Source organism: Lepisma saccharinum, chromosome 24 (genome assembly GCF_977018435.1).
Source record: "Lepisma saccharinum chromosome 24, izLepSacc3.1, whole genome shotgun sequence".
Taxonomy (NCBI): domain Eukaryota; kingdom Metazoa; phylum Arthropoda; class Insecta; order Zygentoma; family Lepismatidae; genus Lepisma; species Lepisma saccharinum.
In genome coordinates this window covers 54240891-54268500 of record NC_139252.1, presented here as the reverse complement: position 1 = coordinate 54268500, position 27610 = coordinate 54240891, and the positions used below count along the sequence as shown (strand labels likewise).

Below are 27610 nucleotides of genomic sequence, written 5' to 3'. Positions count from 1 at the left end.
TGAAAAGTACCACTATTAAACATAAAGATATCCATAAATATACCTGGTCTTCTCCAGATGGTAAAACTCATAATCAGATAGATCATATTCTCATTGATAAGAAAAGGCATACTAGTATAATTGACGTCCGTACACATAGAGGTGCTGACTGTGCCAGTGACCATTATTTAGTAATTGCTAAATTAAGAGAAAGACTCTCACTGATAAATCATAAGCAACAAAATCTAAAAGTTCTAAAATTTGATACAGGAAAGTTTACTGATGAAAGAATTAAGAAAGATTACCAAATTAAACTGTCAAATAGATTTGATGTTTTGCAGGATTTAAATGATGATGAAAATATAAATGAAACAGACGTAAATAAGAATTGGGAGCACATACGTAATGCAATAGAATCAGCAGCTAAAGAAAGTATAGGATACCATAAACCGAGAAAAAGTAAGCCATGGTTTGATAATGAATGTCATAATCTAATAGAAATAAGAAATCAGGCTAGACTTAGGTGGTTAAATAACTCTGATGATACAAATCTAAACAATTATAATAGAATAAAGCGAGAAGTTAACCGCACGTTTAGAAGTAAAAAAAGAGATTATTTGAAAAGCAAAATTAACGAAATTGAAACAAACAGCGAAAATAAAAATATCCGAGATTTATATAAAGGTGTAAATGAGTTTAGAAAGGGGTGGCAACCTAAAGTAAACTTGATAAAAGATAAAGACGGTGATTTTCTAGCTGACCCAAGCGATATTCTAAATAGATGGAAGAACTACTTTAATGACCTTTTAAATGTCCATGTAGGAGATAAATCAGAAGTAAATGAAGTCCACACAGCAGAACCTTTAGTTCCAGAACCTAACTTGACTGAAGTTAAGGATGCTATTAAAAGGCTAAAGAATAACAAAGCACCTGGCATTGATTTAATACCAGCTGAGTTAATTAAATATGGTGGAAATTCCTTAATATGTCAAATTCATAAATTAATTTGTTTAATATGGAATAAAGAAGAAATCCCTCAACAGTGGAAAGAATCCATAATTGTTCCTGTGTTTAAGAAATGTGATAAAATGAACTGCAATAATTACCGTGGAATTTCTCTACTCTCAACAACATATAAAATATTATCTAACATTCTTTTAACAAGACTAACCCCATATGCTAATGAAATTATAGGAGATTATCAATGTGGATTTAAACGTAACAGATCAACTACAGATCAAATTTTTCACATCAGACAGACACTTGAAAAAAAGTGGGAATATAATCAAAATGTCCATCAGCTATTCATTGATTTCAAAAAAGCATATGATTCGGTCAAAAGAGATAAATTATATAATATATTAGTAGAGTTTGGAATACCTAAGAAGCTTGTTAGTATGATAAAAATATGCACCAGTGAAACAGAAAGTAAAGTTCGTGTGGGTATTAATATGTCTGACAAATTTACAATTCATGATGGGTTAAAACAAGGAGATGCATTATCTCCTTTGCTCTTTAATTTTGCCTTAGAATATGCTGTTCGGAAGGTAAAAGAAACTAAAGAAGGACTAAAATTAAATGGTGTGACTCAGTTGTTAGCATATGCAGATGATGTAGACTTACTGGGGGATGATGTGAATACAATTAAGAACAATGCTAAAATATTTTTCAAAACTGCTAAAGAGATAGGTTTGGAAGTTAACAAAGAGAAAACTAAATATATGCTTACAGGCCGAAACCAAGTGTTAGGTAATAATCAAAATCTAATTATTGATAACAACTCGTTTGAACCAGTTTCCAAATTCAAATACTTAGGAGTAATATTAACAAATGAAAATTATATTAAAGAGGAAATAAAAAGTAGGCTTAATTCAGGAAATGCATGTTACTTCTCTCTTCATAAACTTTTGTCTTCTCGTTTAATATCTAAGAAACTAAAAGTTAAAATATACAAAACAGTAATTTTGCCTGTAGTATTATATGGATGTGAAACTTGGTCCCTTACATTGAAAGAGGAACATAAATTGAGAGTATTTGAAAATAGGATCCTTAGGAAAATCTTTGGACCTAAAAGGGATGAGGAAACAGGTGAGTGGAGAAGGTTACATAATTTAGAACTACATAATTTGTATTCATGTCCAGATATTATTAGAATAATTAAATCAAGAAGACTTAGGTGGGCAGGCCATGTGGCACGAATGGGAGAGGAAAGAGGAGTTTGCAGGATTCTTGCTGGGAAACCTGATGGTAAGAGACCTGTAGGAAGGCCAAGACGAAGATGGAGGGACAACGTTGAGATGGACCTAAGGGAAATCGGTAGGGATGGAAAAGAGTATATAGAACTTGCTCAAGATAGGGAAAGATGGAAGGCCTGTGTTGCTGCAGCCATGAACCTTCGGGTTTAAGAAGGCTAGGGAGTTAGTTAGTACGTTTCAAATATGTTCATCATTTAATTTTTTCGTGACCAAACAAAGCAAATGTTCAAGATAAAAATCCTCAAACATTTTAAAATACCTAAGAAAAAGTCTTGATATAGGTGCATAAACCTAAAACTTCATAAGTTGTTGTGTTTTTTAACAAAATGCTGACATAACTTATTATTTCTTACATACCTGTAAAGGAAAAAATAGGTTAAAACCCTAAATCTACTTATCACCTATTGCGTAATATAATAATATTCCAAACTTTTTGTGAGGAGTGTATTATTTGTTGTTTAATAACTTATCTATGAACGTATGATCATTTTGGAAAGCAATTCCTTTGATAACTTGAACATTTTGTTTTAAGGGTATTAACCTTTACATGCTGGAGCCATTTAAAGTGCAGGCTTTTAAAACTTACCACAAAGTACAAAAAAAAAAAGAAGTTGCTCAAGAACTAATTGAAGTAGACATTTCTTTTATTTATTTTCTTAAAGAGAGGGGTTATAGAATAGCATAGCATAGCATATGGAAATTGGAATGCACTGACTTCTAACGTTACGTAGAAAGGAAAAAAAAAATCATTTTTGATCCTTTTTCAAAAACATATTTTTGTGTAAAAGATGTAACACTGTTTCTGACTGCTGCTTGTCAGGACACCTGTAGAGCATAAAACATTTTGTGTGCTTAAAATAGGGCCATTGCATGTTGAACAACCCTTGTCGCATCATAATTGTTCTTTTACATTTACTAGTTTTGCTCCCATGCTACATTACAATGATTGCAAAGAGGAAAATTCTGACATTAAAATTTGGTGAATGTTTTTCCGAATAAGAAATAATATATTTAAGAATTTTTAAAATGCATATTATATATAGAATCATTATATTGTATTTGTAATTATATGTACAACAGTAGTTATTAAATTATTCATATTTTTAAAAAATTATGATGGGACTAGGGTTGTTTGAAATAATATGGAATGACCGTATTTTAAGCACTTGCTTAACACACACATACAAAATGTTATCAATAATATCTTCGATACTCTACAGGTTTCATGATAAGGAGCAGTCAGGAAAAGTGTAAAATAGAGGACATATTTTTTAAAAATTCTCCCTGGTCTGATTGCACTTTCTGCAAGTACAGTAACCAAAGATTACATTGTACAATTTTCTAAAGAATGTTAGTGCAGCTTTTCAGCTTTTATTGTAACATTTTTTGTTTTTGAAAATTAGATTATTTTCCTTGGGTACAAATCATCATATTTTATTTTTAGACATGTGGTTCTTTAAAGTGACCCTTTTGCTAAATTTGATAAATGCATGGATTGATACGTAGAGAAAAGCAGTTCCAAAAAAAATATTTTGCATGGGAAAGTTTCGTTTATTAATGCTGTATAAGAAGACATTTTCATAAATTTGACTATTTCCATGAAAAGGCTTTGGTGCTGACGTATAATCATTACTGATGAAATATTTGGATGTTATGGGTTATGTACAGTTAAGGTGATGCCAACAAAGCAGCTTTTGAAAGTATATTTGTGCTGTAATATTAGATTATAGTAAATGTGTGGCAAACTGAAAACAAACAGCAAGATTATTTATGAGAAAGTTACAATCTTGCAGTCATTACAACATAAATATGCCTAGCAGAAAAATGTTGACATCAGTTTTAAGGGGGCATAATCCATTACCTGTCTAATATACAGTGTGTCTACAAATGATTGATCCAGTTTCACGATGTTACTGTATGTGTATTATTGAACATATCGTGAAGCAACTTTACAGTTTTGTAGAAGCTAGACAAGTTTTCGATATGCCCCCCCCCCCCCCCAATTTTTGTGTTCTGCAAACAAACTTTATAATCAAGTTCTTCCCAAACCCAATACAGTATGTCCCTATCAATTTGATCAAAAGCACTGATGATGCGAGCCAGCACCATCTTGACAATTGAGACACACAGACAAAAATGTCACACAGAGTTAAGTCAGAGGAGCGTGAGGCAATGACAGCAGTTATTGATCATTTCCCCAACTGATCCGACTGTGGCACGAGCCAATTTTGTAACATCTCAAGATACCCATATTCTGTAATGGTTGTTCCCTGAAGGAGCCGTAAACTCTAAACTTCGGGATTGCGCAAAAAGCATTGAGTTACGGACAGTCAACGGTGCCATGGGGAAAGGTCCTCCATAACCTGTAGTATATCACAAAACTTATTGAGTTTCTCTACAAAACTGTAAAGTTACTTCAGGATATGTTCAATAATACACGTACAGTAACATCATGGAATCGCTTCAATCATTTCTAGACACCCTGTAGAAGACTTACAAAGAATCACAATGTGGGTGTAAAATCAATTGAAACTTAAAATTTGCAGGACACATTCAATGTGGATCCCTAAAATAATCCAAGTACCTTAAAAGTATGGGCTCATTCCTTGCAATATAGTATATTAGGACATTGAAAGCCATTACACAAATATATAATCATCTCGTGTATCTACCTTGAACTACAGACTTGTATGGATGGTCAAGTCACCATAAGCTATAGTAGAATGAAGTAATATTTTCATTACCTAACAATTTGACGTAGAAATTGCAGCCAAAATGTAGGCTTTAACATGATCATTGCTCTACCAACTGACCCAGTCCTATTTTCACCTGATATCTGTGTGGAATTGTCTGCAGGTAAAACAGCAAAAAACCAGGGCTGGCTCTCTTGGTAGAATAATAGCATGATGCATGCCAGAGATTTGTTCAAGCTTGTATTATTACATATTCATGTAACTTTTCATTTTTTATAGGTTACTGAATTTCTGAATGAAGAGGTTTACCCAGTTCTGAAGAAATACGAAGGGAAGATGGACAAGCCAGCAATATTAGAAATTTAAACATTTTAGACCTCATTGTCTCAACATAAGCTGCCATATTAAGAAATAACATGTTAATTAATAGCTTCTATTTTTGGAACATTGTTTTTGCCTGTAGTGGGCTTTCTCAATTCAAGGAGCTGTACAACTTTGTTTTCATTTTATCGATGCCCAATTTGCCTTGCATATCAAGATTGTTTCTGACCACAAGAAAGTGTTCATTGAATTGTTCTTCGCAATCATGTGTGATGCTGTAATGAACATGTACTGTACTATCAAAGTTGGTGAATACACACAGAATAAAATTATGTGTTATTCTTTTTAAGAAAACCCATTGGTAAGGTTGAAACAAGTGTTCTCATGCAACGTTTCTAGTGCATACTTTGCTCTTGTCGTCAGGGATCATGACTCCCTAATGAGAATAAAGTGAACACTTGTTCAAAGCACGTTGCCAGAAAAGTTACGATTCCTATTTAAAAATGGATGCATGTGAAATCACCCAATTGATTTACTGATAGATCCATGGCCTAATATGGTGGAAGAACAATCACACCACATGACACAAAATATGTCATCTCGGAAACTATGTGGAATATTGTGATGATTTAGGTATTGTTAGAGGAGAGAAGTACAGTCCTAACAGAAAATAACAGTGTTACCACTTCTACACACTTACAAAGTAAAAAAAAAATATTTGAAGGTTTCTGATGAAAAATATACTCTCCATATCAGGTCTTTCTTCGTTACACAGCACAATCAATACAATCTTGAATTTTTTGCCCTTACCTTTCAGACTACACAGTATATATCAATTTTTTTTAGGTCCCCAACCAGAGATTTTGGGGGAGGCAAAAAAAGCATTTTCAAAGCACTACCTAAAAGGGCAAATCACTAGCACAGCTCAAATATTATAGCTCTGATATTATATTATGTCCCTACTAAAAAAAGTCCAAAACTTTTAATATCAATTTTTACCTTAAATTTCAGTCATTTGCATTAGAGATCGTGAAAAAAGGTACAGATAAAATAAAGCTTCAAATGTACTGAAAACAATGTTTTTTACCACAGCTTTTATTTATTTTCCTTAGCTCAGTTATAATTATTGCAACTGTCTGCAAGGGCAGTCGAGTATTAGAAAATAATTGCTGCATTGAACTACCCTTGCATAGGGGTTAGAACAACAAAAATATGAAAATTTTTAACACCCACATGCATTCTGCACAAGAACTCTGGTCTTAGTACAATTTCTGTGAGCTAAAAGTGGATAATCATCATAGTAATGCTTCTCACATAAATTCAACATTTCTAACAATATTATGTAACACATATAAGTAAGTTTTGTGTGTTTTAGGGCCAGTTGACAAAAATATAACTAACAATTTTCAGTGTTAAACCTGGGATTCCCTATCAAACAATTACCCGAAATGGAGTGTCTTTTTCAACACAACATACTTTCTTTAAAGATTTTTCTACTTTCTGAGCAGGTAGGAGTGATAACATAATTATTTTCTGTTAGGACTGTCCTTCTCTCAAACAATATGTGGAATATTGTAATGATTTAGGTAGTTTCTGAGATATGACATATTTTGTATCATGTGTGTGCCATGCAATTCCTGAAAATTTCCAACTTTAAACATATTTTTTGGACAAATTTAATTTACATATCTGACCATGTATCAGTAAAAGAATTTGAAGCAACCTGCTCTGGGTGATTTCACGTGTACTGACCCAAATGCAACTGTTTAAAATATGGTGAAATTAAATTGTTTTGCCTTACATGTGTATGCATGTTGGTCCACCCAATGGAATAGTAGTAAAGCCCTTGCCTCGTAATCAACAGGTACTGGGTTTAATCCCTGGTGAAGACTGATTGCATAATACTTCAAATTCCATTTTAAAACTAGGTCCAGCTTTTATCAGCCTATCTGAGCATAATCTTATGTCAAATTTAAATGTTAGTGTCAAAATATGAAACAAATGTTAATGTTTCATGACTAGGGCCCGGGACTTTATAACAATTTTTTTATTTGGCATCGGATCGAATACTGGGGCGAGATCTTTACGTATCGGATGAAAATCTGCCAAAGTAGACGAACTTTATAAAGCATATTTAACCAATTTCTCATTTTTACAACATATTTCTTCAATTTTCTTGTAATAAGACATGTTTGGTCTAGGAATTAATTCGTGCGGTTGTTACGCACACATTGAAACTGTAGTTCAAACACAAAATACATAAATACCTTAAGAAAAATATTGTCCATCGCGAGCCACCACTTTCGCCCATCTGTCAGGCAAGTTATGGATTCCGTGGCGAAAGAAGTCCTTATCCTTTGAAGCGATCCAGTCAGAGACCCATTTTTCGATATCTTCTGAAGAAGTGAACCGCTGTCCAATCAAATTGTTATTCATGGGGTAAAACTTCCCATCCGACATTTTCTAAATAGGTTTTGACCGGTTTTGCGACATGTGGGCGAGCGTTATCATGTTGAAAAATAAGTTTATCATGTCTGTTCTCCCATTCTGGTAGTTTCCTGGCCAGAGCTTGCTTCAAACGCATTAATTGTCTTCGATAACGTTCTCCATTAATAGTTTCACCCGGTTGCAGCAGCTCATATTACACCACACCTTTCATATCCCACCATATGCACAGCATAACCTTTGCACAATGAATATCTCGTTTCGGTTGTGATGGACCTGGTTCACCTGGCTTCACCCAGGCCTTTTTTTGTTTCGGGTTCTCGTAATGCATCCACTTCTCATCGCCAGTAACAATGCGATGCAAAAACCCCTTTCTTTTCTGTCTTTGAAGCAGCAATTCACAAATGGTTTTTCCTCTTTCAACGTCTCTGTCTTTCAATTCATGTGGAACCCAATGTGACATCTTTTGAATCATTCCCATGGCTTTGAGGCGTTTGGAAACTGTTGTTTGATCAACGCCTAATGCTTCTGCAAGTTCTTCCTGCGTTTGACACGAATCCTGATCGAGCAATGCTCTCAATTCTTCGCCTTCAAAATTTTTTGGCTGTCCAGGTCGCTCTTGGTCTTCCAGGCCGAAATCACCACTTCTAAACCGTGCAAACCATTTCTGACACATTCGCTCAGCTAGCGCACGGTCACCATACACTTCCACCAAAATACGATGACTTTCGGTAGCACTTTTCTGCATGTTAAAGTAATGAAGCAGAACAACCCGCAAAAACACTTTATCTGGCACGAACTGCACCATGTTCAATTGACTCCAAAATGCTGTTGTTGACGCGTCAATCAACTGCCCTATACTAGGAACGATGCGCGCTGACAGAAGTTTTCAACGCATGTGTGGATACACCGAACTGTGGGACGACACGCTCGTTACGCCATCTCTTGTCCAGGTGCACAAATTAATTCCTAGACCAAATATTTTTCTATAACTTTGTAATTGTCTTGCACATAATTGGGTATTTTATAATTTATTCTTCATACCTTTAGCGCAACTGATAGTTTATATTATTGATGGCACGATAAGGAAATTAGGGATGAAGAAATTAAAATAAAAGCAGATATAGTATTTTCTTACCAACTACTACAGAACAACAATACCACTCTTTTTCTTTATTCCGCTGACAGTTGATAGACATGCGAACATTATTGAGGAAAAATGTTCTCTCTCATTGTTGTGCAGGCACAGGAAGTAATAACAAGTTTCAGGGGTGCTCCCAGGTAACAGCTGTTTTATGCAGAGACAACCCAGATAGCAAGGTAGACTTACCTCAAATCCACATTAAGTTTGCAATGCAAGTAACGGGAACTTGCAGGAAAATTTCAGAGCAAGTCTGTAAATTTGCAGCAAATTGAAAGCAAAGGTACTAATTACCAACATTTGAAATTGCAGTAAGTTCTAACTGTAACCTGCAGCTAACTTGCACGATAAGTCTCAAGGCTTGCTGCAAGTTAACATGAAACTTGCAAAGTAGGTGTTAAAGATCTGAGGCTTGCTGGAAGTTAACCTGAAACTTGCAAGGCAGGTGTTGAAACTTGCAGCAAGTTGACCACAATCTTGCTGGGCAACTAACACCAGCAGGTGGTGGGTCCGAATAAGATAAAGAAGTAGTAGGAAAAAATGGTGTATCCGAGAAAATTAAACCAATAGTTACACATACTTATTAGAAAATGTGGTTTCTAATGAGTGTGTGTAACTATTGATATAAGTTTCTCTACTACACAATTTTTTCCTACTAGCCCTTCATCTAATTCAGACCCACTACATGCAGTAGGGTAAATATTCCCACCACAGAACCAAGTAGTCACATTTTTAACCAATATTTCCAAATCTAAGGACGAATGATATGTAAAATTGACACTAACTACTAATTGATAAAATGAGTAACATGAAGAAAAATGCAAAAAAGACAAAAAAAAAAATTGTCTAAAACTAAATTCAATGCCATTAAATGTACACGAAGCATATACGAACTATTTTGTAATTCTTATGCACACATCAAACTAATTAATAGTCTCTAATAAAAATACATACATTTGCTGCAGAAAATAAAAAAGCTAAACACATGGAAAATACTTGAACAATTTTTTTTAAAAAATAAACAAAAGATATGGACTAATTAGTAGGTCGAAGTATGAATAAATCTCTCATCCAAGGGAAAGTGAATTTCTAGTTAAATATATTCATTTTGAGTTTACACCCAAATCCAGCAATGCGCTTTCCCCAAAATTATATTGGACAAGACTTTACTACATTTGCAGCCTGCGGTTGTAAACAGATTATTGTAATTGATCAAAGTGAAAGTGGATGTAGTGTTATAGATGTGGCATTTGTTCATTTTATAATAAAATTGCAGTTAATAAATTTCACCTGTAGCTTGTTAAGTAGGCATAAAAGAAAAATACCACATGTGTAGTTTCAACTCATTATTTATATTTCTCATGTTTTTACAGATTATGTATTCATTCAGTCTTGTAAGGGGTCCTTAGTCAGGCTCTTCCATCACTTCCTGTTGTGTCTATGTGGGCTTCCAGCTTCATTTCTCTGAAATAAAAAAATGGTGGAAAAAATAAAATTCGTGGCATCAATTCAAGTTCCATTACTCCAAAACTATTTTCTTTAACAAAAACACACACAAAAATACATTTCTGGGTATGGCTGAATTTACAGTGTACTCCAGAGGTGTGACATTATCAATACTTCATTACTTCAACATTGCAAGAATTCCTAATTTTTTTGATTACCTGTGACAGTTTTCAATGCATTATAAAATGCGACATATTCTTTGTTCTTTTAAGCTGATTTTACACAAACACACACACACATAGAGCAAATGATACTAAACCTTCAATTTAAAGTTATATCTCAACTACCATGCATCCTCTCAAGGAATCCAACCTTGAACCTTTTTTTACTAGGCGGTGTTAATCTTTTTTTTTTACTTCACATTTCTGCCAGTTTTGGCTAATCATGAAGATGAGAATGTTGATGATATGGAGTCATTCCATGCGAAATCAACACAGCCCCCAACCTGACCATCTCCGATTTTCATGAAATTTGGGGAGTTGAAACTATGCATGGAACTTGGTAACTATGAAATTTTTTAGTTTCATTTGTCTTGTAATTGTTAAATTATTCAAGGTCAAAGATAGCAGAAAATGCCCTTTTTGAGCCCGCTTAGTTATACTAAATGTGCTGTAACTCTGCCCCTATTTCGCCTAGGAAGCTCAAATAAAGCTTATTGTACAGGGAATTGAACAAGCTTTCCAGTGATATATAACAAGCCTACCTTTGGATAAAAATATAATTTTGTCACGTGACCTTAACTTTTGACCTTGAATATCTCAAAACATGTCATCACCAAAAATCGTGAAAAAAATATATGTGGTCCCTCATGTCATACTCTAAAACATATCAAAAAATCATTCTGGGACTGCGATGGGATCAGAAGATACAAAATAATATGTGTAACTATGTGACTGATAAAAGCCTCACTACATGAACTATGACGAGTCAAAAGTCCTTTAACACCACCTACAAAATGTAAAGGAGTTATCCTGGTCATGAAAGAAATAGGTTAGGCACAGGGAGATCTCTAGCTGTGTGTGTTAAGCGCAGGTCCGGCATATTGTTGACCGCCATATTGAATTCAACGCAAAAATTTCAAAGGAAAGGGAGTGATGTGATATATCAAATCAGGCTAGAATTTCACGAGAAATGAAGTAGCAAAGATTTTTCCAACTTATCTTTAGCCATCAAAAAGTTATATGCATATCTTTCACTTACGATATATGCACATTATAGTGTTGTCAATATTCCTGTGAGCACACTCGTTGACGTCTCTCACACTTGCATAGAACATTTGGTAATGTAGCAGGTGCAACACCATCGCAAGCAGCAACTATGCCTTCTCTCAGATGGTCAATATCACGGACTTTAAGTGCATGCACCATTCTCTTCAAATGTTTCTGAAGGTAAAAGTCCTCCTAAGATGTTAGATCTGGGGAATGTGCAGGCCTTTTAATAGATCCCTGTCTGACCATCAATCTACCTAGGAATTTAACATGAAGAAATTGCCAAAATGTTCACATAGTGTAGTCACACTCTGTCCTGTTTCATAACTCTGGAAAAGTGCCATATCCCATAAGCAAGGATCAAAAACCTGTTCACTTAATAAATCCAAGAACCCTTCACCATTTAAGGTTCCGTTGTTGAATATGGACCAACCATTCGTTCTCCATACACTATACCACATCATTAGCTTACCAGCAACAACCATTCTGCTGGGATCTGTCTACTGTAGATTATCAAATCACAGGTATTGCATATATTTTTTAATTAACTTCACCGTGAACATAAAAATTAGCCTCGTTACTGAAGAATTTTTCATTCCAATGGAAGTGTCACGTAATTGTTTGAGATACTTTTCCCAATATTCTTCACTATTCAACTATTTGGTGAATGTCGTTCATTAAAATCACATGCAATGGTGCGTATACTTCTTTCTCTCCCGAGATGTCAGCATGATCTCGATGAGTTCCTAACACATCAGGAGCATTCTAATGCTTTGTTTTTAACACCTCGAAAAGGAGAAAGTGGTTACAAGCATGCAGTAATAACTTTTTGCTGGCTAAAGATAAGTTGGAAAAACCTTCGCTACTTCATTTCTCGTGAAATTCTAGCCTGATTTGATATATCACATCACCACCACTACCATGCACATAAAAATCAAATGAATGTGTCTTTGTGGTAGTCATACAATACTATTGTAGTTATGGAGCCATAGTGGCCTAGTTAGTAGAGTGTCTATCTTTTTGTGTAAATAGAACCTAACAGTATGATGTAATTTACAAAGTTTGAATTTGACACACAAGCATGGACATTAAGCAAAAAATTAGAAATTATTGCCAATTCAACATTATCAAGTCTCCAAAAAAAAAAAAACACAACTGACTTTTATTGGTATTATGTATAATTAATGGCCATTAAACCTGGTCAATGAATTTTAGATACCTAGTGTACAGTAGCCCTAGAACTGAGAAAGAACTTGAAATGAATTAGCTGAAAATGGCAGTGAACTGGGAGAACCTCGCACACACTTTATGCACTTACAAGGCTGGAAAAATTTTCAACCTTTGGATCTCTCACCACAAGTCTCCCATTTCAATTATTCACAAATACTGTATTTCACTGGATAACCATTGCTGATTTTATGTGATTATTTTGCATAAAAGTCAACAGTACAACCATTACATGAACTTAATTTTTTAAACAAATTGTGCCAATAACTAAAAATAATTTGTTACTAAACTAAACTAAGATTAGGATACACGGAATATCGTGAATAAATGTTAAAACTGAATATAGTGCAAATCGACATAGTTCAATGAACATTTTTCTGGTTTGAAAAAAAAATAACACCTTAGTTGTTACTGATTTGTGCACTCAAGTCAAAATATTAACACTTGAGAAAATTTACTAGTGTTGCAAAGTACAGATTTGCAAAATTTAATCTTGTGTGACCGAAGATTCTACACTGGTATCATTGGTTTCATTATCTGGTATGTGCGTTTTGCTTGCATTGTAGAAATATTTCTCTTGTAGTCTACGATTATTACAAGCATAAAAACACAGTTTTTCATTGTGACGTTTCAGGAGAACACACGCTCCCTTCATCAGACATTTATTTCTAGCTTGATTAAGGATACAGTTATGGATAATGTAACAACGTCACAACAAAAAAATGTGTTCTTATGCTTGTAATAACCGTAGACTATGAGAAAATTGATTATCTGACATGCCAATATGACAATTACGAAATGAACAGTTATAAAACAATATTTGGACTGAGGGTGTGAAATATGGTATTTGTAAGAGTAAGTTTTCAAGAAATAATGACAGGTACAATGAACATTCACCTACCCCACTTCTCCATGCTGAATGTTCACTAGACAGAGTGGATGCTGATCTTTTGTCGATCCAGACTCTTCACTGGTGAGCAGGCAGAAATGGCAGACCTTCCTCATGACGTCTATCCCGAAAAAGCATTTCACCTGAAACAACATATTAACATATTATAAACTTGAAACATAAATAGAAAAAAAACTACTAATGTGCACGCATGTACCTTCAGCTTACATCCACAATTTTGAATGTACCTTGGTTCTCTATTAGAGGTGGGAAAGGAATAAGTTGCACATCTGTATTAAAATAGGGAACTGTTTTAAAAACAATGAAGATAAGAACTTTTAGACAACTTTTAACAATGTTAGTCAGTTTAATTCAAACTCAGTATCAGCACAATAGGTAGTAGCTATGGTGCTATATTGGAAAGGAAATTTAAATTTACATATACTGATAATTTTATAATTATTATATTGATAAAAATGAAAAAAAAAAACTAGAAACAACAAAAATTACAATAGCATCAAATTATGCCTTTGATTACAAGAATATTTATAAAATATCAATGCTATACATAAGAAAATATATATATATATCTTTGTTATCTCCTTCCAGGATAAAGCAAGTCTTTGTATCTACAATTCTGAGCTTCAGTTTTCGAAATTCATCATCTTCTCAAATCACCTCCAAACGTAGAACATATAAGTGTCACTCTATGCGACCTTCCTCCAAGCACTCATTTGAGGAACTGTAACATTCACAAGCCAGCCCCTTAAGGAAGATGAAAACAGATACTTATTCACTGCTTCCAATTCAACATAGCATCTATTATACATATCAGTGTCATTCCACAACTTTCGAATCTTTATCAGATTATATCATGATCAAAGTTCATTCAAGTCATAAAAGGCTTCTATATAACTTAAGCATCCAAGTTATTATCACATTGCCAAGTTTAATGCTTTAAAAGCAACAATTATTGTACAAATATATCCCCATTCCATAATGCTAAATTTGTACTTATCTTTGTTCCATCTTGAGCTTCTCACCAAGTCACAGACAACTAGTATTAGAGCAACTAGTTCAAGCCCGATTTTTTAGTATGTGTTATCTTCAATTGTTTTTGTGTTATATTTTTGTCCATAAGTGCTTAACAGCTTGAATGTTTGTGTTGTAAATGTACATATTTGCTCTGTTACAGCTATTTTACTATGTATATTACAATATACTTATCTAATGATTACAATTACCATTTTTTTTGAATGTTGATACAAAATACCAAGTATGACATCATATTATACATTGAACAATTTTACAGAGTTGACCTTTGTATATTAACCTTGATGCCAATGCAAATGTTCACAATTTCAATAAATTTAATTATAAATTTGAATGTATCATATCTTTTTTGTCTGAAAGAACACATATGATTGAAGATATTTGTTTTTCATATTGCCAGTCAAAAATAACTGTTATGACCAACTTATTATAAATATTGCAGAAATGTGGAACTTTGAACTTAGCCTAACCATTTTCAAATGTTGTTATGACAATGTATTATTTTTATTGTCATACTGGCGCTCAACAAGGGACGAACCCACAACAACAGATCTGAGCACTACTGAGACTTTTGAAATATAATAATTAATATAACGCCTCTATATTTACAAACTGTTTTCATGTTTACCATTATAATCATCTGAGTATAACTGAATATTTGTTTTCCAAAGAGTATAAATGAATATTTGTTTTCCAACAATACAACAAGAACATGTTCATCATGAACCAATACAGTGCAACTACACATAGTGAGTTTTTAGTACATAATAATGTTGAAAAACAAACAAGAAAAATCAAGTTCTACATACCAACAATTATTATCTAGTGAAGTTCCATATGAACCATTTTTACATAAAACAATGTAGCTACATAAAATTTTTATTTATTATGAACCAATGAAGCACCATTAAGAACTTTATTCTTAATCTGAGAGCATAATTTCTATATTAATCTTTATTTAGCCAAAAATATATTAATTATAATTTTCTATATGTAGAGTAAGTTACCTATGATCCAACTAAGTTTCCCATTGGGTATTCATCCATTTGTCTAGTAACATCAGCTAACAAGACAAGAATCTAAGTCCCTGCATCAAAAGCAAACATCCTCAGATTTACAGAGTGTCGAAACTAAGATTTCTTACATCACAAATCAATTCATGCAAGAAATGTATAAATTATGATGTGCGCACAAAAGTTTTAAATCATAAATAACTGTTGTTCCTGAACTCACAGCGTCACGGCACGAATTTCCTATTCTGCCCTTTGTGAACACATTTTGGAGCCATAATGCATTCTAGCATTTTAAAGGAACCTACTACTTGACTTAAGCTTGGATCAACACGTCTTTGCTTCTTGTCAAGTTTATTTCTATTTGAGCCTACAATTCAACTCTTGGAATCTCAGAACTCTATAAAAATGTTTTTAAGCCACAGCTAAATCTTAGCATTAAAATCTATTATGCACATGCTATCACATTATATTATACATTTTTTGCACTCCAAAATACACATAACAAAGAATATTTGTTATATTGAATTTTTCCACCGCTAATCACAACTAAGGATCAAGATATATGAATGAGGACCAATGTCGGATTACGAAGATCAACTTAAGGCAAACTCTACACATGAATACTTCATACCTGAACTAATGTTTCAGACTCAAGGAAAGAAGCACGAAAAATGAAAAAAATTTGACATTGACATCTGACAAATGAAAAATTATGCATAAAGTACTGTGACTCACAGTACCTCCCTTAAGCAACAGTCTAAGAGAAGAACTTAACAACCAACCCTCATGGGTATGGTTGTAAAATGAAGCAGTATTTTTTGTTCTTCAAACCAACAAAATAAACAATATGTTATCAGTTAAGATATCATTATCATGTTTTGTAATGATGAAGAAAATATTACATTATACATTTATGAAGTATGAACATAAATATTGGATATATAATCTCAGATGTATAACCCTGTCAAACATATACATGTGTATATTTAAAAGAATTTACAACCATGAATCAATTTTTGATTATCAGAATTGCTTTGAGTTTGCAATTGAGAAAATACTATCTGAAATTGTCAAATAATTAATCAATCTGTGTCTACTCTTAATATAGATCACACTTATAGAGAATGACATCACACTGACAATACCTTGTGAAAGCTCATTACTATAATATCTTCAAGTGCAAAGATATCATATGATCATGTCAAAGTCCTTTAATATGCTGTCAAAATAAATCACAAATTAACGTTGTTATTCATTTAGAATAAAACAACTAAAATATACCTCATACCAACAAAATTTCATCCTAGTCTGTATAAATATTTTATCAATCCTAGCAAAGTGCATTGATAAAATAACATATCTCTGAGGCTTAATTGACTAAAACCTTTTTAACATAGTCATGTGTGATTTCAGAAGTCATCAAAAATACATCTAACATATCTTTAATCCAAAACATGGTAAGAATGGTTATCTCAAAAGATACTTGATACTTACGATGATTATAAATATAAGACACGTGGCTCAGAGTAATCACTTATGTAATTAAGTACATTTATATTATAACATAAATGGAACATTACATTCCCTGAAAAAACTAGTGTAACTGGTCTTAATATGTATTTTTCCTTCATAAATTTATACCCCTAAGATGTGGAAATAGTCAACCTTCAATCATCATATATAGCAGCACCATCGTGTGGCTTAGCTTGATAAGTGTATTTGAAATCATAAATACCTAACCTATCAATACTACACGATTACTATTGGAAGAATCCAAACTTGATAAAGCACCAAAGATACATGTGCATCATAAAAAGAAATATATATATATATATTCATGTAATAAATATTTCTACATTAAGTGTCACAATAGGACTCACTATTGCCTTTACGTGAACACTTCACAATGCTTTCATGCAACTGTGGCATGGAATTATGAGTGACGAGCTTGGATCATCTAGTGGAGGTCTCTGCTACATGTCAACTTCATAAAATATACGAGGAAACAATTCATCTTCAGGAATTATTGACTTAACAATTCCCTAATAGCAAATAAAATAATTCTCGTATAAAAGCATTTTAAATGCACTTACATTCTTGGTACACTACTTCTGCTCAACTAACATCTTGGGTAACATCTTTCACCAGCTATTCAAGTTTGTTATATAGATGAACTATTAAAGTGTTTTAAAATTTGCTTTTGTTGTGCATAATAATGCCAAGTTTCCCACAAATGTGCGGAGTTATATTTAAGTCTAATAAACTTAAATATAGTGATCATGCAACTAAATTGTGCATAAAATAAATCACAAACTTGTACTTCAAAATATTATATTGTATTTTTGTCCATCAAAATGAACAGTAGTACTGTGGTCAAATATACCTCCCTAGACCAACAGTCTAGAAGATACTCCCAACCAACCACCCTTATAAGTTGATGTGCCAAGCAGTTACTACCTCTATGTAAGATATAAAAGCTAAAGAAACATCAACTTGCACTTGTCTAACTTGGGCAAGAAACTTCTGCACAAGATCACCAATTTTACATTACAAAATAAATAAAGAAGTATCATGTATATGCCTACTTAAATATTTAATTTGATTCCTAAATTTTATTTGTGTTACTGGCTTTGGAGTCTCCAATTAGAAGCTGAACTCCGAGTATAAGCAGAGTTTCTATAAGTTTTGCTACGGCCACCGTCACTAGTTTTGCTACGGCCACCGTCACTATCTGATCGGTAATATTCTATTTTATCATAACCATGACCATTGTTATTGCTCTCTCTGCATACTGTGTTTTGCACCCTTGTATCACATGATTGTTTATCATGCTGCTGTTGAATTTGATTACTAACATCAGAAGATGTTTGTTCGTTATTATTAGAAAAAGTCCTAGAATTTCTATAGAATTTATTAGAATATCTATCCTTATTTATACTATTATTTCCATTGTTTCTTTCATTTGAATTCAAATTCCTATTTTGATCCTTAGTATGTGAAACATACGCTACTCTAGCCTTATTCTTTGGATTATAATTATTTCTGTTCATGTCATTGAACCGTGCAGGATTATTTCTTAAAGATTGAAAATTTTCAATTACTTGCAACGTTTGCTGCAATGTACGTACGTTATTGATCACCATGTGTTCACTAATCCTGTGTGGTAATAATGAGGCTAACTGTGCTATCAAATGAGGTTCTTCAGCATGAGGCTGAGTAGACTTCAAAATTTTGTAGTTCTTATTTGCATATTGTAACAGGCTTACATTACTCTCTTTTGTAAAAGGAGAATTCAAAGTTTGAGTCAACTTTACTGATTTCCAGCGGTCATTCTGATAATGTGCCAAAAAAGCCTCTTTAAATTCAGAATAAGTGGTAAACTGATTCTTTACTTCTAAGTACCAAGTTCTAGCACAATCAGTTAGAAGTTTTGGTATGTACTTCAAGAATTGACTTTCTTTGATGTCATAAATATCTAGGTTTTCCTCTACTTTTTCTAAGAATTCCGATGGTGCAAACTCTAAAGATATCCCATCAAAATGAGGGAAATGCCTCAAGTCCTGTGGTTTAATGAGAACTTTAATTTGACTCTTATTACAATTAGTCAATGGAACATCTACTGAATGACTAACATTAGTCATATGACCAGAATCATGTTGTGCATAAGGAAGTTTGTCATCAACAGTATTATTAGCAACTGATTTGTTCTTCCTCAATTTTCGACGCTTAGATGCTAATCTTGTATTTCGGTATGGACCACTAAGCATACTTACTCTATCATGATCTGAATCTGTACTATTATACATCTCAGATTCAGTATTCACTCCTATATTATGTCTAACAAGACTACTTTTTGGTGAACCATGACAAACTTCATCTTTATTCCCAACTGTATGTTGTCTCTGATTTACAGTGTGAGAACTCATTCGAGGTGTAAAGTCACGCTGTGCTTTAGCTGTATTTTTAACTGCTCTTATATCATGAGTTGATACTGGTGTTAATGCATTATTAACTACACTCATGATATTGGTTTCTATTTGTAGAAGTGCATTCTTAACACCTAATTCCAAAGAAGAGTTGATATTGCCATTATTATTTACACCATGCAACTTATGCAATTCATCATCTCTATAATACTTGTGCCTTGTACTAATATCCACCAACTTATCACTATCAACATCACTCCTAATTGCATCCTTCTCTGGAACGCGAGTGATAATAATATGCCTTGCACTGCTAGACATAACTTCTTTATCAACCTCATCTTGTTGTATGCCAATAGATTTGACATCAACCTGTGGTTCAGTTGAATGAGCATACTTGGTTTCACTTCTTAACTTAATTAGATCATTACTTAATGTACCAAGTGATACACTACACTGAGCACAAACCTCAAGACATTGATCCAGTTGAGAAGTGAACTGTTTGGATAAATTACTAACTGTATCGTCTAATTTTTTATCCATATCCGCAGCAAGATAAACTAGCTCATCATTCATCCTTTGATCCAGTAATTGAACTTTCTTTTCTAACTTTTCTGTTCTATCTAAGCACTCCTTACGGAACTGTGAAATATCTACCTTAATTTCTCTAAGTTCCTTACTTTGAGCTTTACTGGCTTCAATGCTTTCTTTCATCTGACTCTGCACAGCACAGATACCTTCTTTCATTTCCCCTTGCACTGCAGAGATACCTTCTTTCATTTCTGCCTGCTGCGATTTGAGCATCATCACAATGTCAGCCAATGTGATCTCCTTCTCCATAATGTTAGGTATTGAAACTAGTATCAGAAACAGGAATATTCACAACTCAATAACTTATTCTTTCCTATCCAATAATTGTACCATTTGAGTCCTCATAATCTAAGTTTAACAATGTTAGTCAGTTTAATTCAAACTCAGTATCAGCACAATAGGTAGTAGCTATGGTGCTATATTGGAAAGGAAATTTAAATTTACATATACTGATAATTTTATAATTATTATATTGATAAAAATGAAAAAAACAAACAAACTAGAAACAACAAAAATTACAATAGCATCAAATTATGCCTTTGATTACAAGAATATTTATAAAATATCAATGCTATACATAAGAAAATATATATATATATATATATATATCTTTGTTATCTCCTTCCAGGATAAAGCAAGTCTTTGTATCTACAATTCTGAGCTTCAGTTTTCGAAATTCATCATCTTCTCAAATCACCTCCAAACGTAGAACATATAAGTGTCACTCTATGCGATCTTCCTCCAAGCACTCATTTGAGGAACTGTAACATTCACAAGCCAGCCCCTTAAGGAAGATGAAAACAGATACTTATTCACTGCTTCCAATTCAACATAGCATCTATTATACATATCAGTGTCATTCCACAACTTTCGAATCTTTATCAGATTATATCATGATCAAAGTTCATTCAAGTCATAAAAGGCTTCTATATAACTTAAGCATCCAAGTTATTATCACATTGCCAAGTTTAATGCTTTAAAAGCAACAATTATTGTACAAATATATCCCCATTCCATAATGCTAAATTTGTACTTATCTTTGTTCCATCTTGAGCTTCTCACCAAGTCACAGACAACTAGTATTAGAGCAACTAGTTCAAGCCCGATTTTTTAGTATGTGTTATCTTCAATTGTTTTTGTGTTATATTTTTGTCCATAAGTGCTTAACAGCTTGAATGTTTGTGTTGTAAATGTACATATTTGCTCTGTTACAGCTATTTTACTATGTATATTACAATATACTTATCTAATGATTACAATTACCATTTTTTTTGAATGTTGATACAAAATACCAAGTATGACATCATATTATACATTGAACAATTTTACAGAGTTGACCTTTGTATATTAACCTTGATGCCAATGCAAATGTTCACAATTTCAATAAATTTAATTATAAATTTGAATGTATCATATCTTTTTTGTCTGAAAGAACACATATGATTGAAGATATTTGTTTTTCATATTGCCAGTCAAAAATAACTGTTATGACCAACTTATTATAAATATTGCAGAAATGTGGAACTTTGAACTTAGCCTAACCATTTTCAAATGTTGTTATGACAATGTATTATTTTTATTGTCATAAACTCCCCGATGAAGCAAATATGGAGGTATTTTCACTTTTGAAAGTACAAAGTACTTTCTTTGTACTTGCTTATTTCTGAAGAATAAAGCAGACAGAAGCTTTTCTCGGTCTTGTTGGCAGACAATAGCAATCATTTACATTTGTATAATGATTTATTGAATTTTTAATATTATTCATGACTAAAACATTTAAAAAATAATCATCAAGCAGAATACATATATTCATCTCAAATATTTTAATAACAATAACAGGGTGGCCAGTCTAGGACCTTGATAAAATTCAAGTATATGTTCAAGGTGAACTTTCCAAAAATTCAAGGGTTCAAGCTGATGTTTTCTCAATTTCGACCTTACGTATTACCACCTCTCACCACCCACACACATGAATATATTAACAATATAAAGGGTATGTGTGATTCTAATTTATTATAATTGAATTCAATTAAAAGATATGTATACTATTCAAAACATTCAATTTAAGATCTGGAGTTTACATTTGCCATTTCGCAGACTCGGGGACTCGAAATACATGTAAAAACACAAGTCAAAATGTTACGGAATATACTAATCTACAAAAAAAATGTTAATTGTACAAGAATTTAAAACTCAAATTTACCTAATCAACTTTTATGATATATTGCAATAATCATCAGCCTGTCAGATAGGTTGTTCTGCAAAGGACGCTAACAAAGCAAACTGATTGAGAGAATCCTGTTTTATTTTCCACGCAGCTTTCTTATCTTTGCCTTCCTCGATAAAAATAAATGCTAAACTGTTAAAAACTTGCCTTGGGGCATTTGTAAATGTATGAATTCATTTGGATTAATAAAAGTTGCAATTTTTCACGTATGCGGAGAAAAATTCAAGCATAATTCCCAGAATTCAAGGAATTCCAGGCGAGTAGCCACCCTGAATAACATTAGGAACATATGAATTAAAAACATTAAAAACAAAATAAAACATAGAGCATGATGGTATATCAACACATTCTGCACCAAATTAAATTACAAACATTCAGAAAAAAACATTATTTTGCATAATTAATCCATACTCTAAAACAAAGTTTGGATTTGAGCCTGAAATGTGCAATTCCTTGATTACAAAAAATAATTACACATTAACAAAGTTTATACTCAAGCATTATACTAAGTACTCTATAAAATCACTGCATTTGAATTTGAATTCTAAATTTTACACCCATCACATTATACGGGGTCTAGCCCCTTACCATAACAAATAACATCTGTAATGTTGCACAATTAAAATCTTAAAACATTCTGACGTGGGTTAAAAGCTGAGGCTGTAAACGGGCACTCAGCACACACAAGAACAACACACAGAATTATACTGGCCGTGGCCAGTCGCCAGAGCCTCGTTAGTCTGCAAAAAGCAGTCCAGGGTGTTCTATGTGGAAATGATTGATTGATTTGGTGTTTTAAGTCCACTTTATGCACAGTAAGGCTAATCGGGACTGGACCTACAGTTTAAAGTGGGATCCGAACCACTTGTGCCTCCACCAGGTATTGAACCTGGGACCACTTGATTACAAGGCAGCGACACTACCACTGCGCCATTGGTGAGGCCCTGTTCTATGTGGAAATGAAGTTGACAATTGGGTGTACTACATGAAAGGTTCACCCCTTCCACTCAAAAATCACTGGAACCAGGTCTCGTAAAGCGTTGACTATTGTGCCCATCCAACCCAGGAATTAAACCTGTGTGTTTCTCGGGGCAGTCAGACACCATACTGACTATACGCTTCAGTGCCTCCATAACTACTGTAATTTTGCATGTGTTAAAAAAAAAATAATAATGTAATTTTAAAGGATTGATTTGATTTGCTTTATTTTATTTCTTTTTGTGCCACTTTTGGCTAATTTGCAAAGATGGGTATGAGCGATGATATGACGAAATTGATGAATGGACACTCACAAACGTCCATGTCAGGCCAGGATTCTAACTCTGGCGTTGTAGCATGATGTGTTAACCACTCTGCCACAGGGGCTGGTTTTTAAAGGATTGAATTTGACACACATATATTCACATAAACTGAAACAAATCAGAAAATAATGCTTCATCTTTTAACATAAATGTCACATATATATACAAGGGATAGTCGGAAAAAAAAGTTTCCCGCATGTGTATTTCAGGACAGCGTGGAAATTTTGGGGTTGGTAATATGTTGTGGTTATACGGGTATCACCCTTTTGTTGTCTGACGCACAACCTTGCAGAGCGTGCCAGCGTACTGCTGTGTTGAAGACAGGAAGAGTTGAGAAGTATGTGCCCGGCCGGCATGGAGAAGGGAGGTGTGTTGCAATCATGGACAAATAAATAAAATGATGATGTAAATTTTGATTCTTATCAATATTGAACCTAAGGCTCCTCATCCATAAACAGCACACACACTTTTACGAACAAGGTTACTTGAAACTTGTGAAGTGGTACGACAAGTGCCTGAATGTCACTGGGGACTACGTGGAAAAATTGCGTAATGATGCCTCTTTCTGCTCATGTCATGTTCTTTCTCCAGAATAAAACTCTCTGCAGATGGCAGACTAGGGAAACTTATTTTCCAACCATCCCTCGTATATACAGTGCATTCAGTTAAGCTCAGGCCCATAGATAGGGTGTGACTTCAGATGGCGAGGCATGGCGCAGATGCTGGCATTTTCGATCCATAACGTCCCACTTATTTTTATGCACATCTTTAGAATGCAGACAATTACAACCTTTGTCAGAAAAGTTCCAGGACTGATTTTTTTATTCTTTACCTGTGATATTCAAACACAAGAAATGGGTGCTATTCAGTCACCTGATATGTGTTCTGAGTAGAAATGGCCTTGAAAGTGTTTCCATGTAAACACACTAGGTGGCAGGGCTGTACTTAGCAGCCCACTGTTTGGCTTGTTAAGCATTTAGTTGGAAGTTACACATGTGACGTGATGGACGTGCATTCTGAGCAGAGAGTTAACAAGTTTTGAGTTAAGCTGGGAAACCCCTAGTGAAACATGGAATATGATACAGCAAGCATTTGGTGACAAGGCATTATCGAGAAGCCGTATCTTTGAATGGCACAAAAGGTTTCGGAAGAGCAGAGATCCAGTGCAAGATGATCCAAAGACAATGTTGATCCCATTTTTTCATGCTAAAGGTTTGGTGCACCATGAATATCTGCCTGAAGGACAAACGATAAACAAAAACCCTTTATATTGACGACCAGAAACATTTGCATCAAGCAATTCTGTAGCGCCGTCCTGATTTGTGAGCATCTGGGCAGTGGTTCTTATTGCACGACAATGAAAGGCCACATACTGCCTTATCAGTCCAGGAATATCTGGCCAAGTATCGTATCTCTGTTCTACCACAACCCCCATATTTACCCGACCAGTTACCGTGTGATTATTTTTTTGTCTCCCCGTGTGCAAACACCGCTGAAAGGGAAGCGTCATGAAGATATTGGTAGCAATCCAAACGGTTTTGTGACAGATGTGATGAGAAGCATCCTAGATGAAGCTTTCCCTGCTTGCTTCCATGACCTCCAAAAACGGTGGCAGCTGTGTATAAATAGCCAAGGGGACTATTTTGACAAAACCTAGGACCATTAGTTCCTAGTTGAATAAATATTTTTTTACAAGCTCAGTCCTGGAACTCAGTAGTAAGTAACCTGTGTTATAAGAATTGTTAAAAGTGGTGGACAACTACATTCACATATAGCCAGCATCTTTTGAAATTTTGATTGACATATTTGTTCTGTTTGCAAGTTGTTTTCTTGGCATTGTTATACTGCAGGAATCACGCCCTCCACTGGGACGGAAGGATGCATGATGGGTAAAAGAATACCCACAAGAAAATTGCTTCTCAAGTCCGAATTTTGATTGTTTCAAAGCATCTTCAATGACATTCAATGTTCGGATGGAACAAATACTAGTTATTGGTCAAGCAGGTCACTATTGTGATCCATCGAATATTCATTTCTCTCCACTATGTCAAAATTTATCTGCTTAACTTGATACGCCTTGTTTATTTGTACCACGAATACGTTTTATTTGTTTGTTTTAATATTGTTGTTGTTCGTGTCAATGTTAAATGTATAATGTTTGGCTGTATGTTGATGGCACACATTATTGGAAATGAAGTTATTTCCTGTAGGATGAGAAAAACTAGAATTGTCTAATCCTTTGTTGAATCCGTTGCCAAAACAACAGAATGTCTGAAGATTGAACATTGTTTGGGTCGTGAGAAGTGATGTGTAATATTTTAAATACACTGTTACAAAAGAAAAGAAAACTGAATTAACCTCAAAGAACAGTAGAAAGTACATTAAAACTCAATTTATAGCAATAAAACACATCTATTATGGTGTATTTAAAGGGCATAGGCCTAAATACACTATACAGTACAGTAAAATGTAAAGCAATACGACAATGCAGTACGTACATACGCGATACCCATATTATGATGATGTGCCCAACGGACTTCAAACCTTGCATTCTGCCTCTTTTTCTTTTTTTCCTGGCCTGTCCGGATTAAGCGAAGTCTGGCTTATTGGGGCCCAGATTAACGAGGTTTTACTGTATAGAGAAAGTGTATTTTTACTTCTTCAAGGTATAAAGAACATTCTTTACACACTTAGCTATTTGTAAAGAGCAGTGAAGCAGAAGGAGGCTTTTCAAGGTACAAGGTCTTGTTGGCAGACACTTGTGTGGTGACTTATTGAACTTTTAATATTCATCATTGCAAATGTTTTTACATAATCAAGGAGAGTGAAATTATGACACATTAATAACTATCATCCAAACGTACATTCTTCTCACATATTTGAATAACAATAAGAGATAGGGCCCACTTGGACAGTTAATACAAAAAAAGTATAAGAACAAAATAAACCAGAGAGCATGATACTACAACTCCACACACTAAATTGAGTTAAATTGCAAACACTCCGAAACAAAATTATTTTATTTAAATACTCCACTTCATACTCTAAATGTTATCAAGGTTGCAGAGAATATAACTGCTGAAAAGGTGAGACTTGATGTAGCAGAAAAAAATATAATGTAAGGGTTAAAATATCCATGTTACAAATTCTCCTCAGTATTTTGCATGTTTTATTCGCTTGTTAGATAGTTGCTGTCGTTCTTTTCTCTCATTTCATATATTTAACCCTAGAAAGCTAAGGCTTCGTTAAATTGACGATGCATAAATACAAAAAGGTTTCCCCCACCCCTTCTTACACATGAGCAGCTTGGAACCCTCAATACCTTCATTTGGCCTTGACCTGTGAAGGGAGTAATACTGTCTGTGCTGATAAACTATTTGGTATTATTTTATGTGTGTAGTTGTTCTAGCTTTAACCTAAATTCACTTGTGATACAAAACATTGTTTTTGACAACTCATGGCACAGCATCCATCTATAAAACTTCCGAAAAATCTGTAATAATTAAGTTGCACAACTCAACAAAAGGCACAGTGGACGCGTTGGATCTAACGTGTAATCAAATGACTAGCAGCAGAAAGATGAGAAGATGGCTGCTCTATGTCTATTATGGCATGATAAATGTTTCTCTAGTGAACAGTCATCATAATAGAGGGTAGAGAAAGAAACACACCTTCTGTCCATGCAAGAAAATGAGGATAACAAAAATGTTTTGCAGCCAATGTTACAAAGCAATATGGTGAGAATGCCAAACAAATTGCTTGCTGTTCTAAATTTAACAATAGACGTTAAATCATGTCAAAACTTTTTATGCCCATTAAAATTTATATATGATGAGAG

The 27610-nt window shown here is 33.9% G+C and overlaps 1 protein-coding gene and 1 long non-coding RNA gene across 2 annotated transcripts in view; one reads left to right on the top strand and one right to left on the bottom strand.

The window, feature by feature from the left end:
• Positions 1-5580, top strand: part of Adsl (adenylosuccinate lyase) — a 521028-nt gene extending 515448 nt beyond the window's left edge. The window contains exon 9 of the mRNA XM_083110875.1: positions 5207-5580. Coding sequence (XP_082967001.1) covers positions 5207-5293 — 87 coding nt within the window. The 3' untranslated portion in view covers positions 5294-5580. The remainder of the gene's footprint in view (positions 1-5206) is intronic.
• Positions 5581-10210: 4630 nt separating this feature from the next.
• Positions 10211-27610, bottom strand: part of LOC145977931 (uncharacterized) — a 75770-nt gene continuing 58370 nt past the window's right edge. Inside the window, exons 2-3 of the long non-coding RNA XR_014440635.1 lie at positions 13677-13807; positions 10211-10298 (exon numbers count right to left, since the gene is read on the bottom strand). This is a non-coding gene — a long non-coding RNA (uncharacterized LOC145977931). The remainder of the gene's footprint in view (positions 10299-13676; positions 13808-27610) is intronic.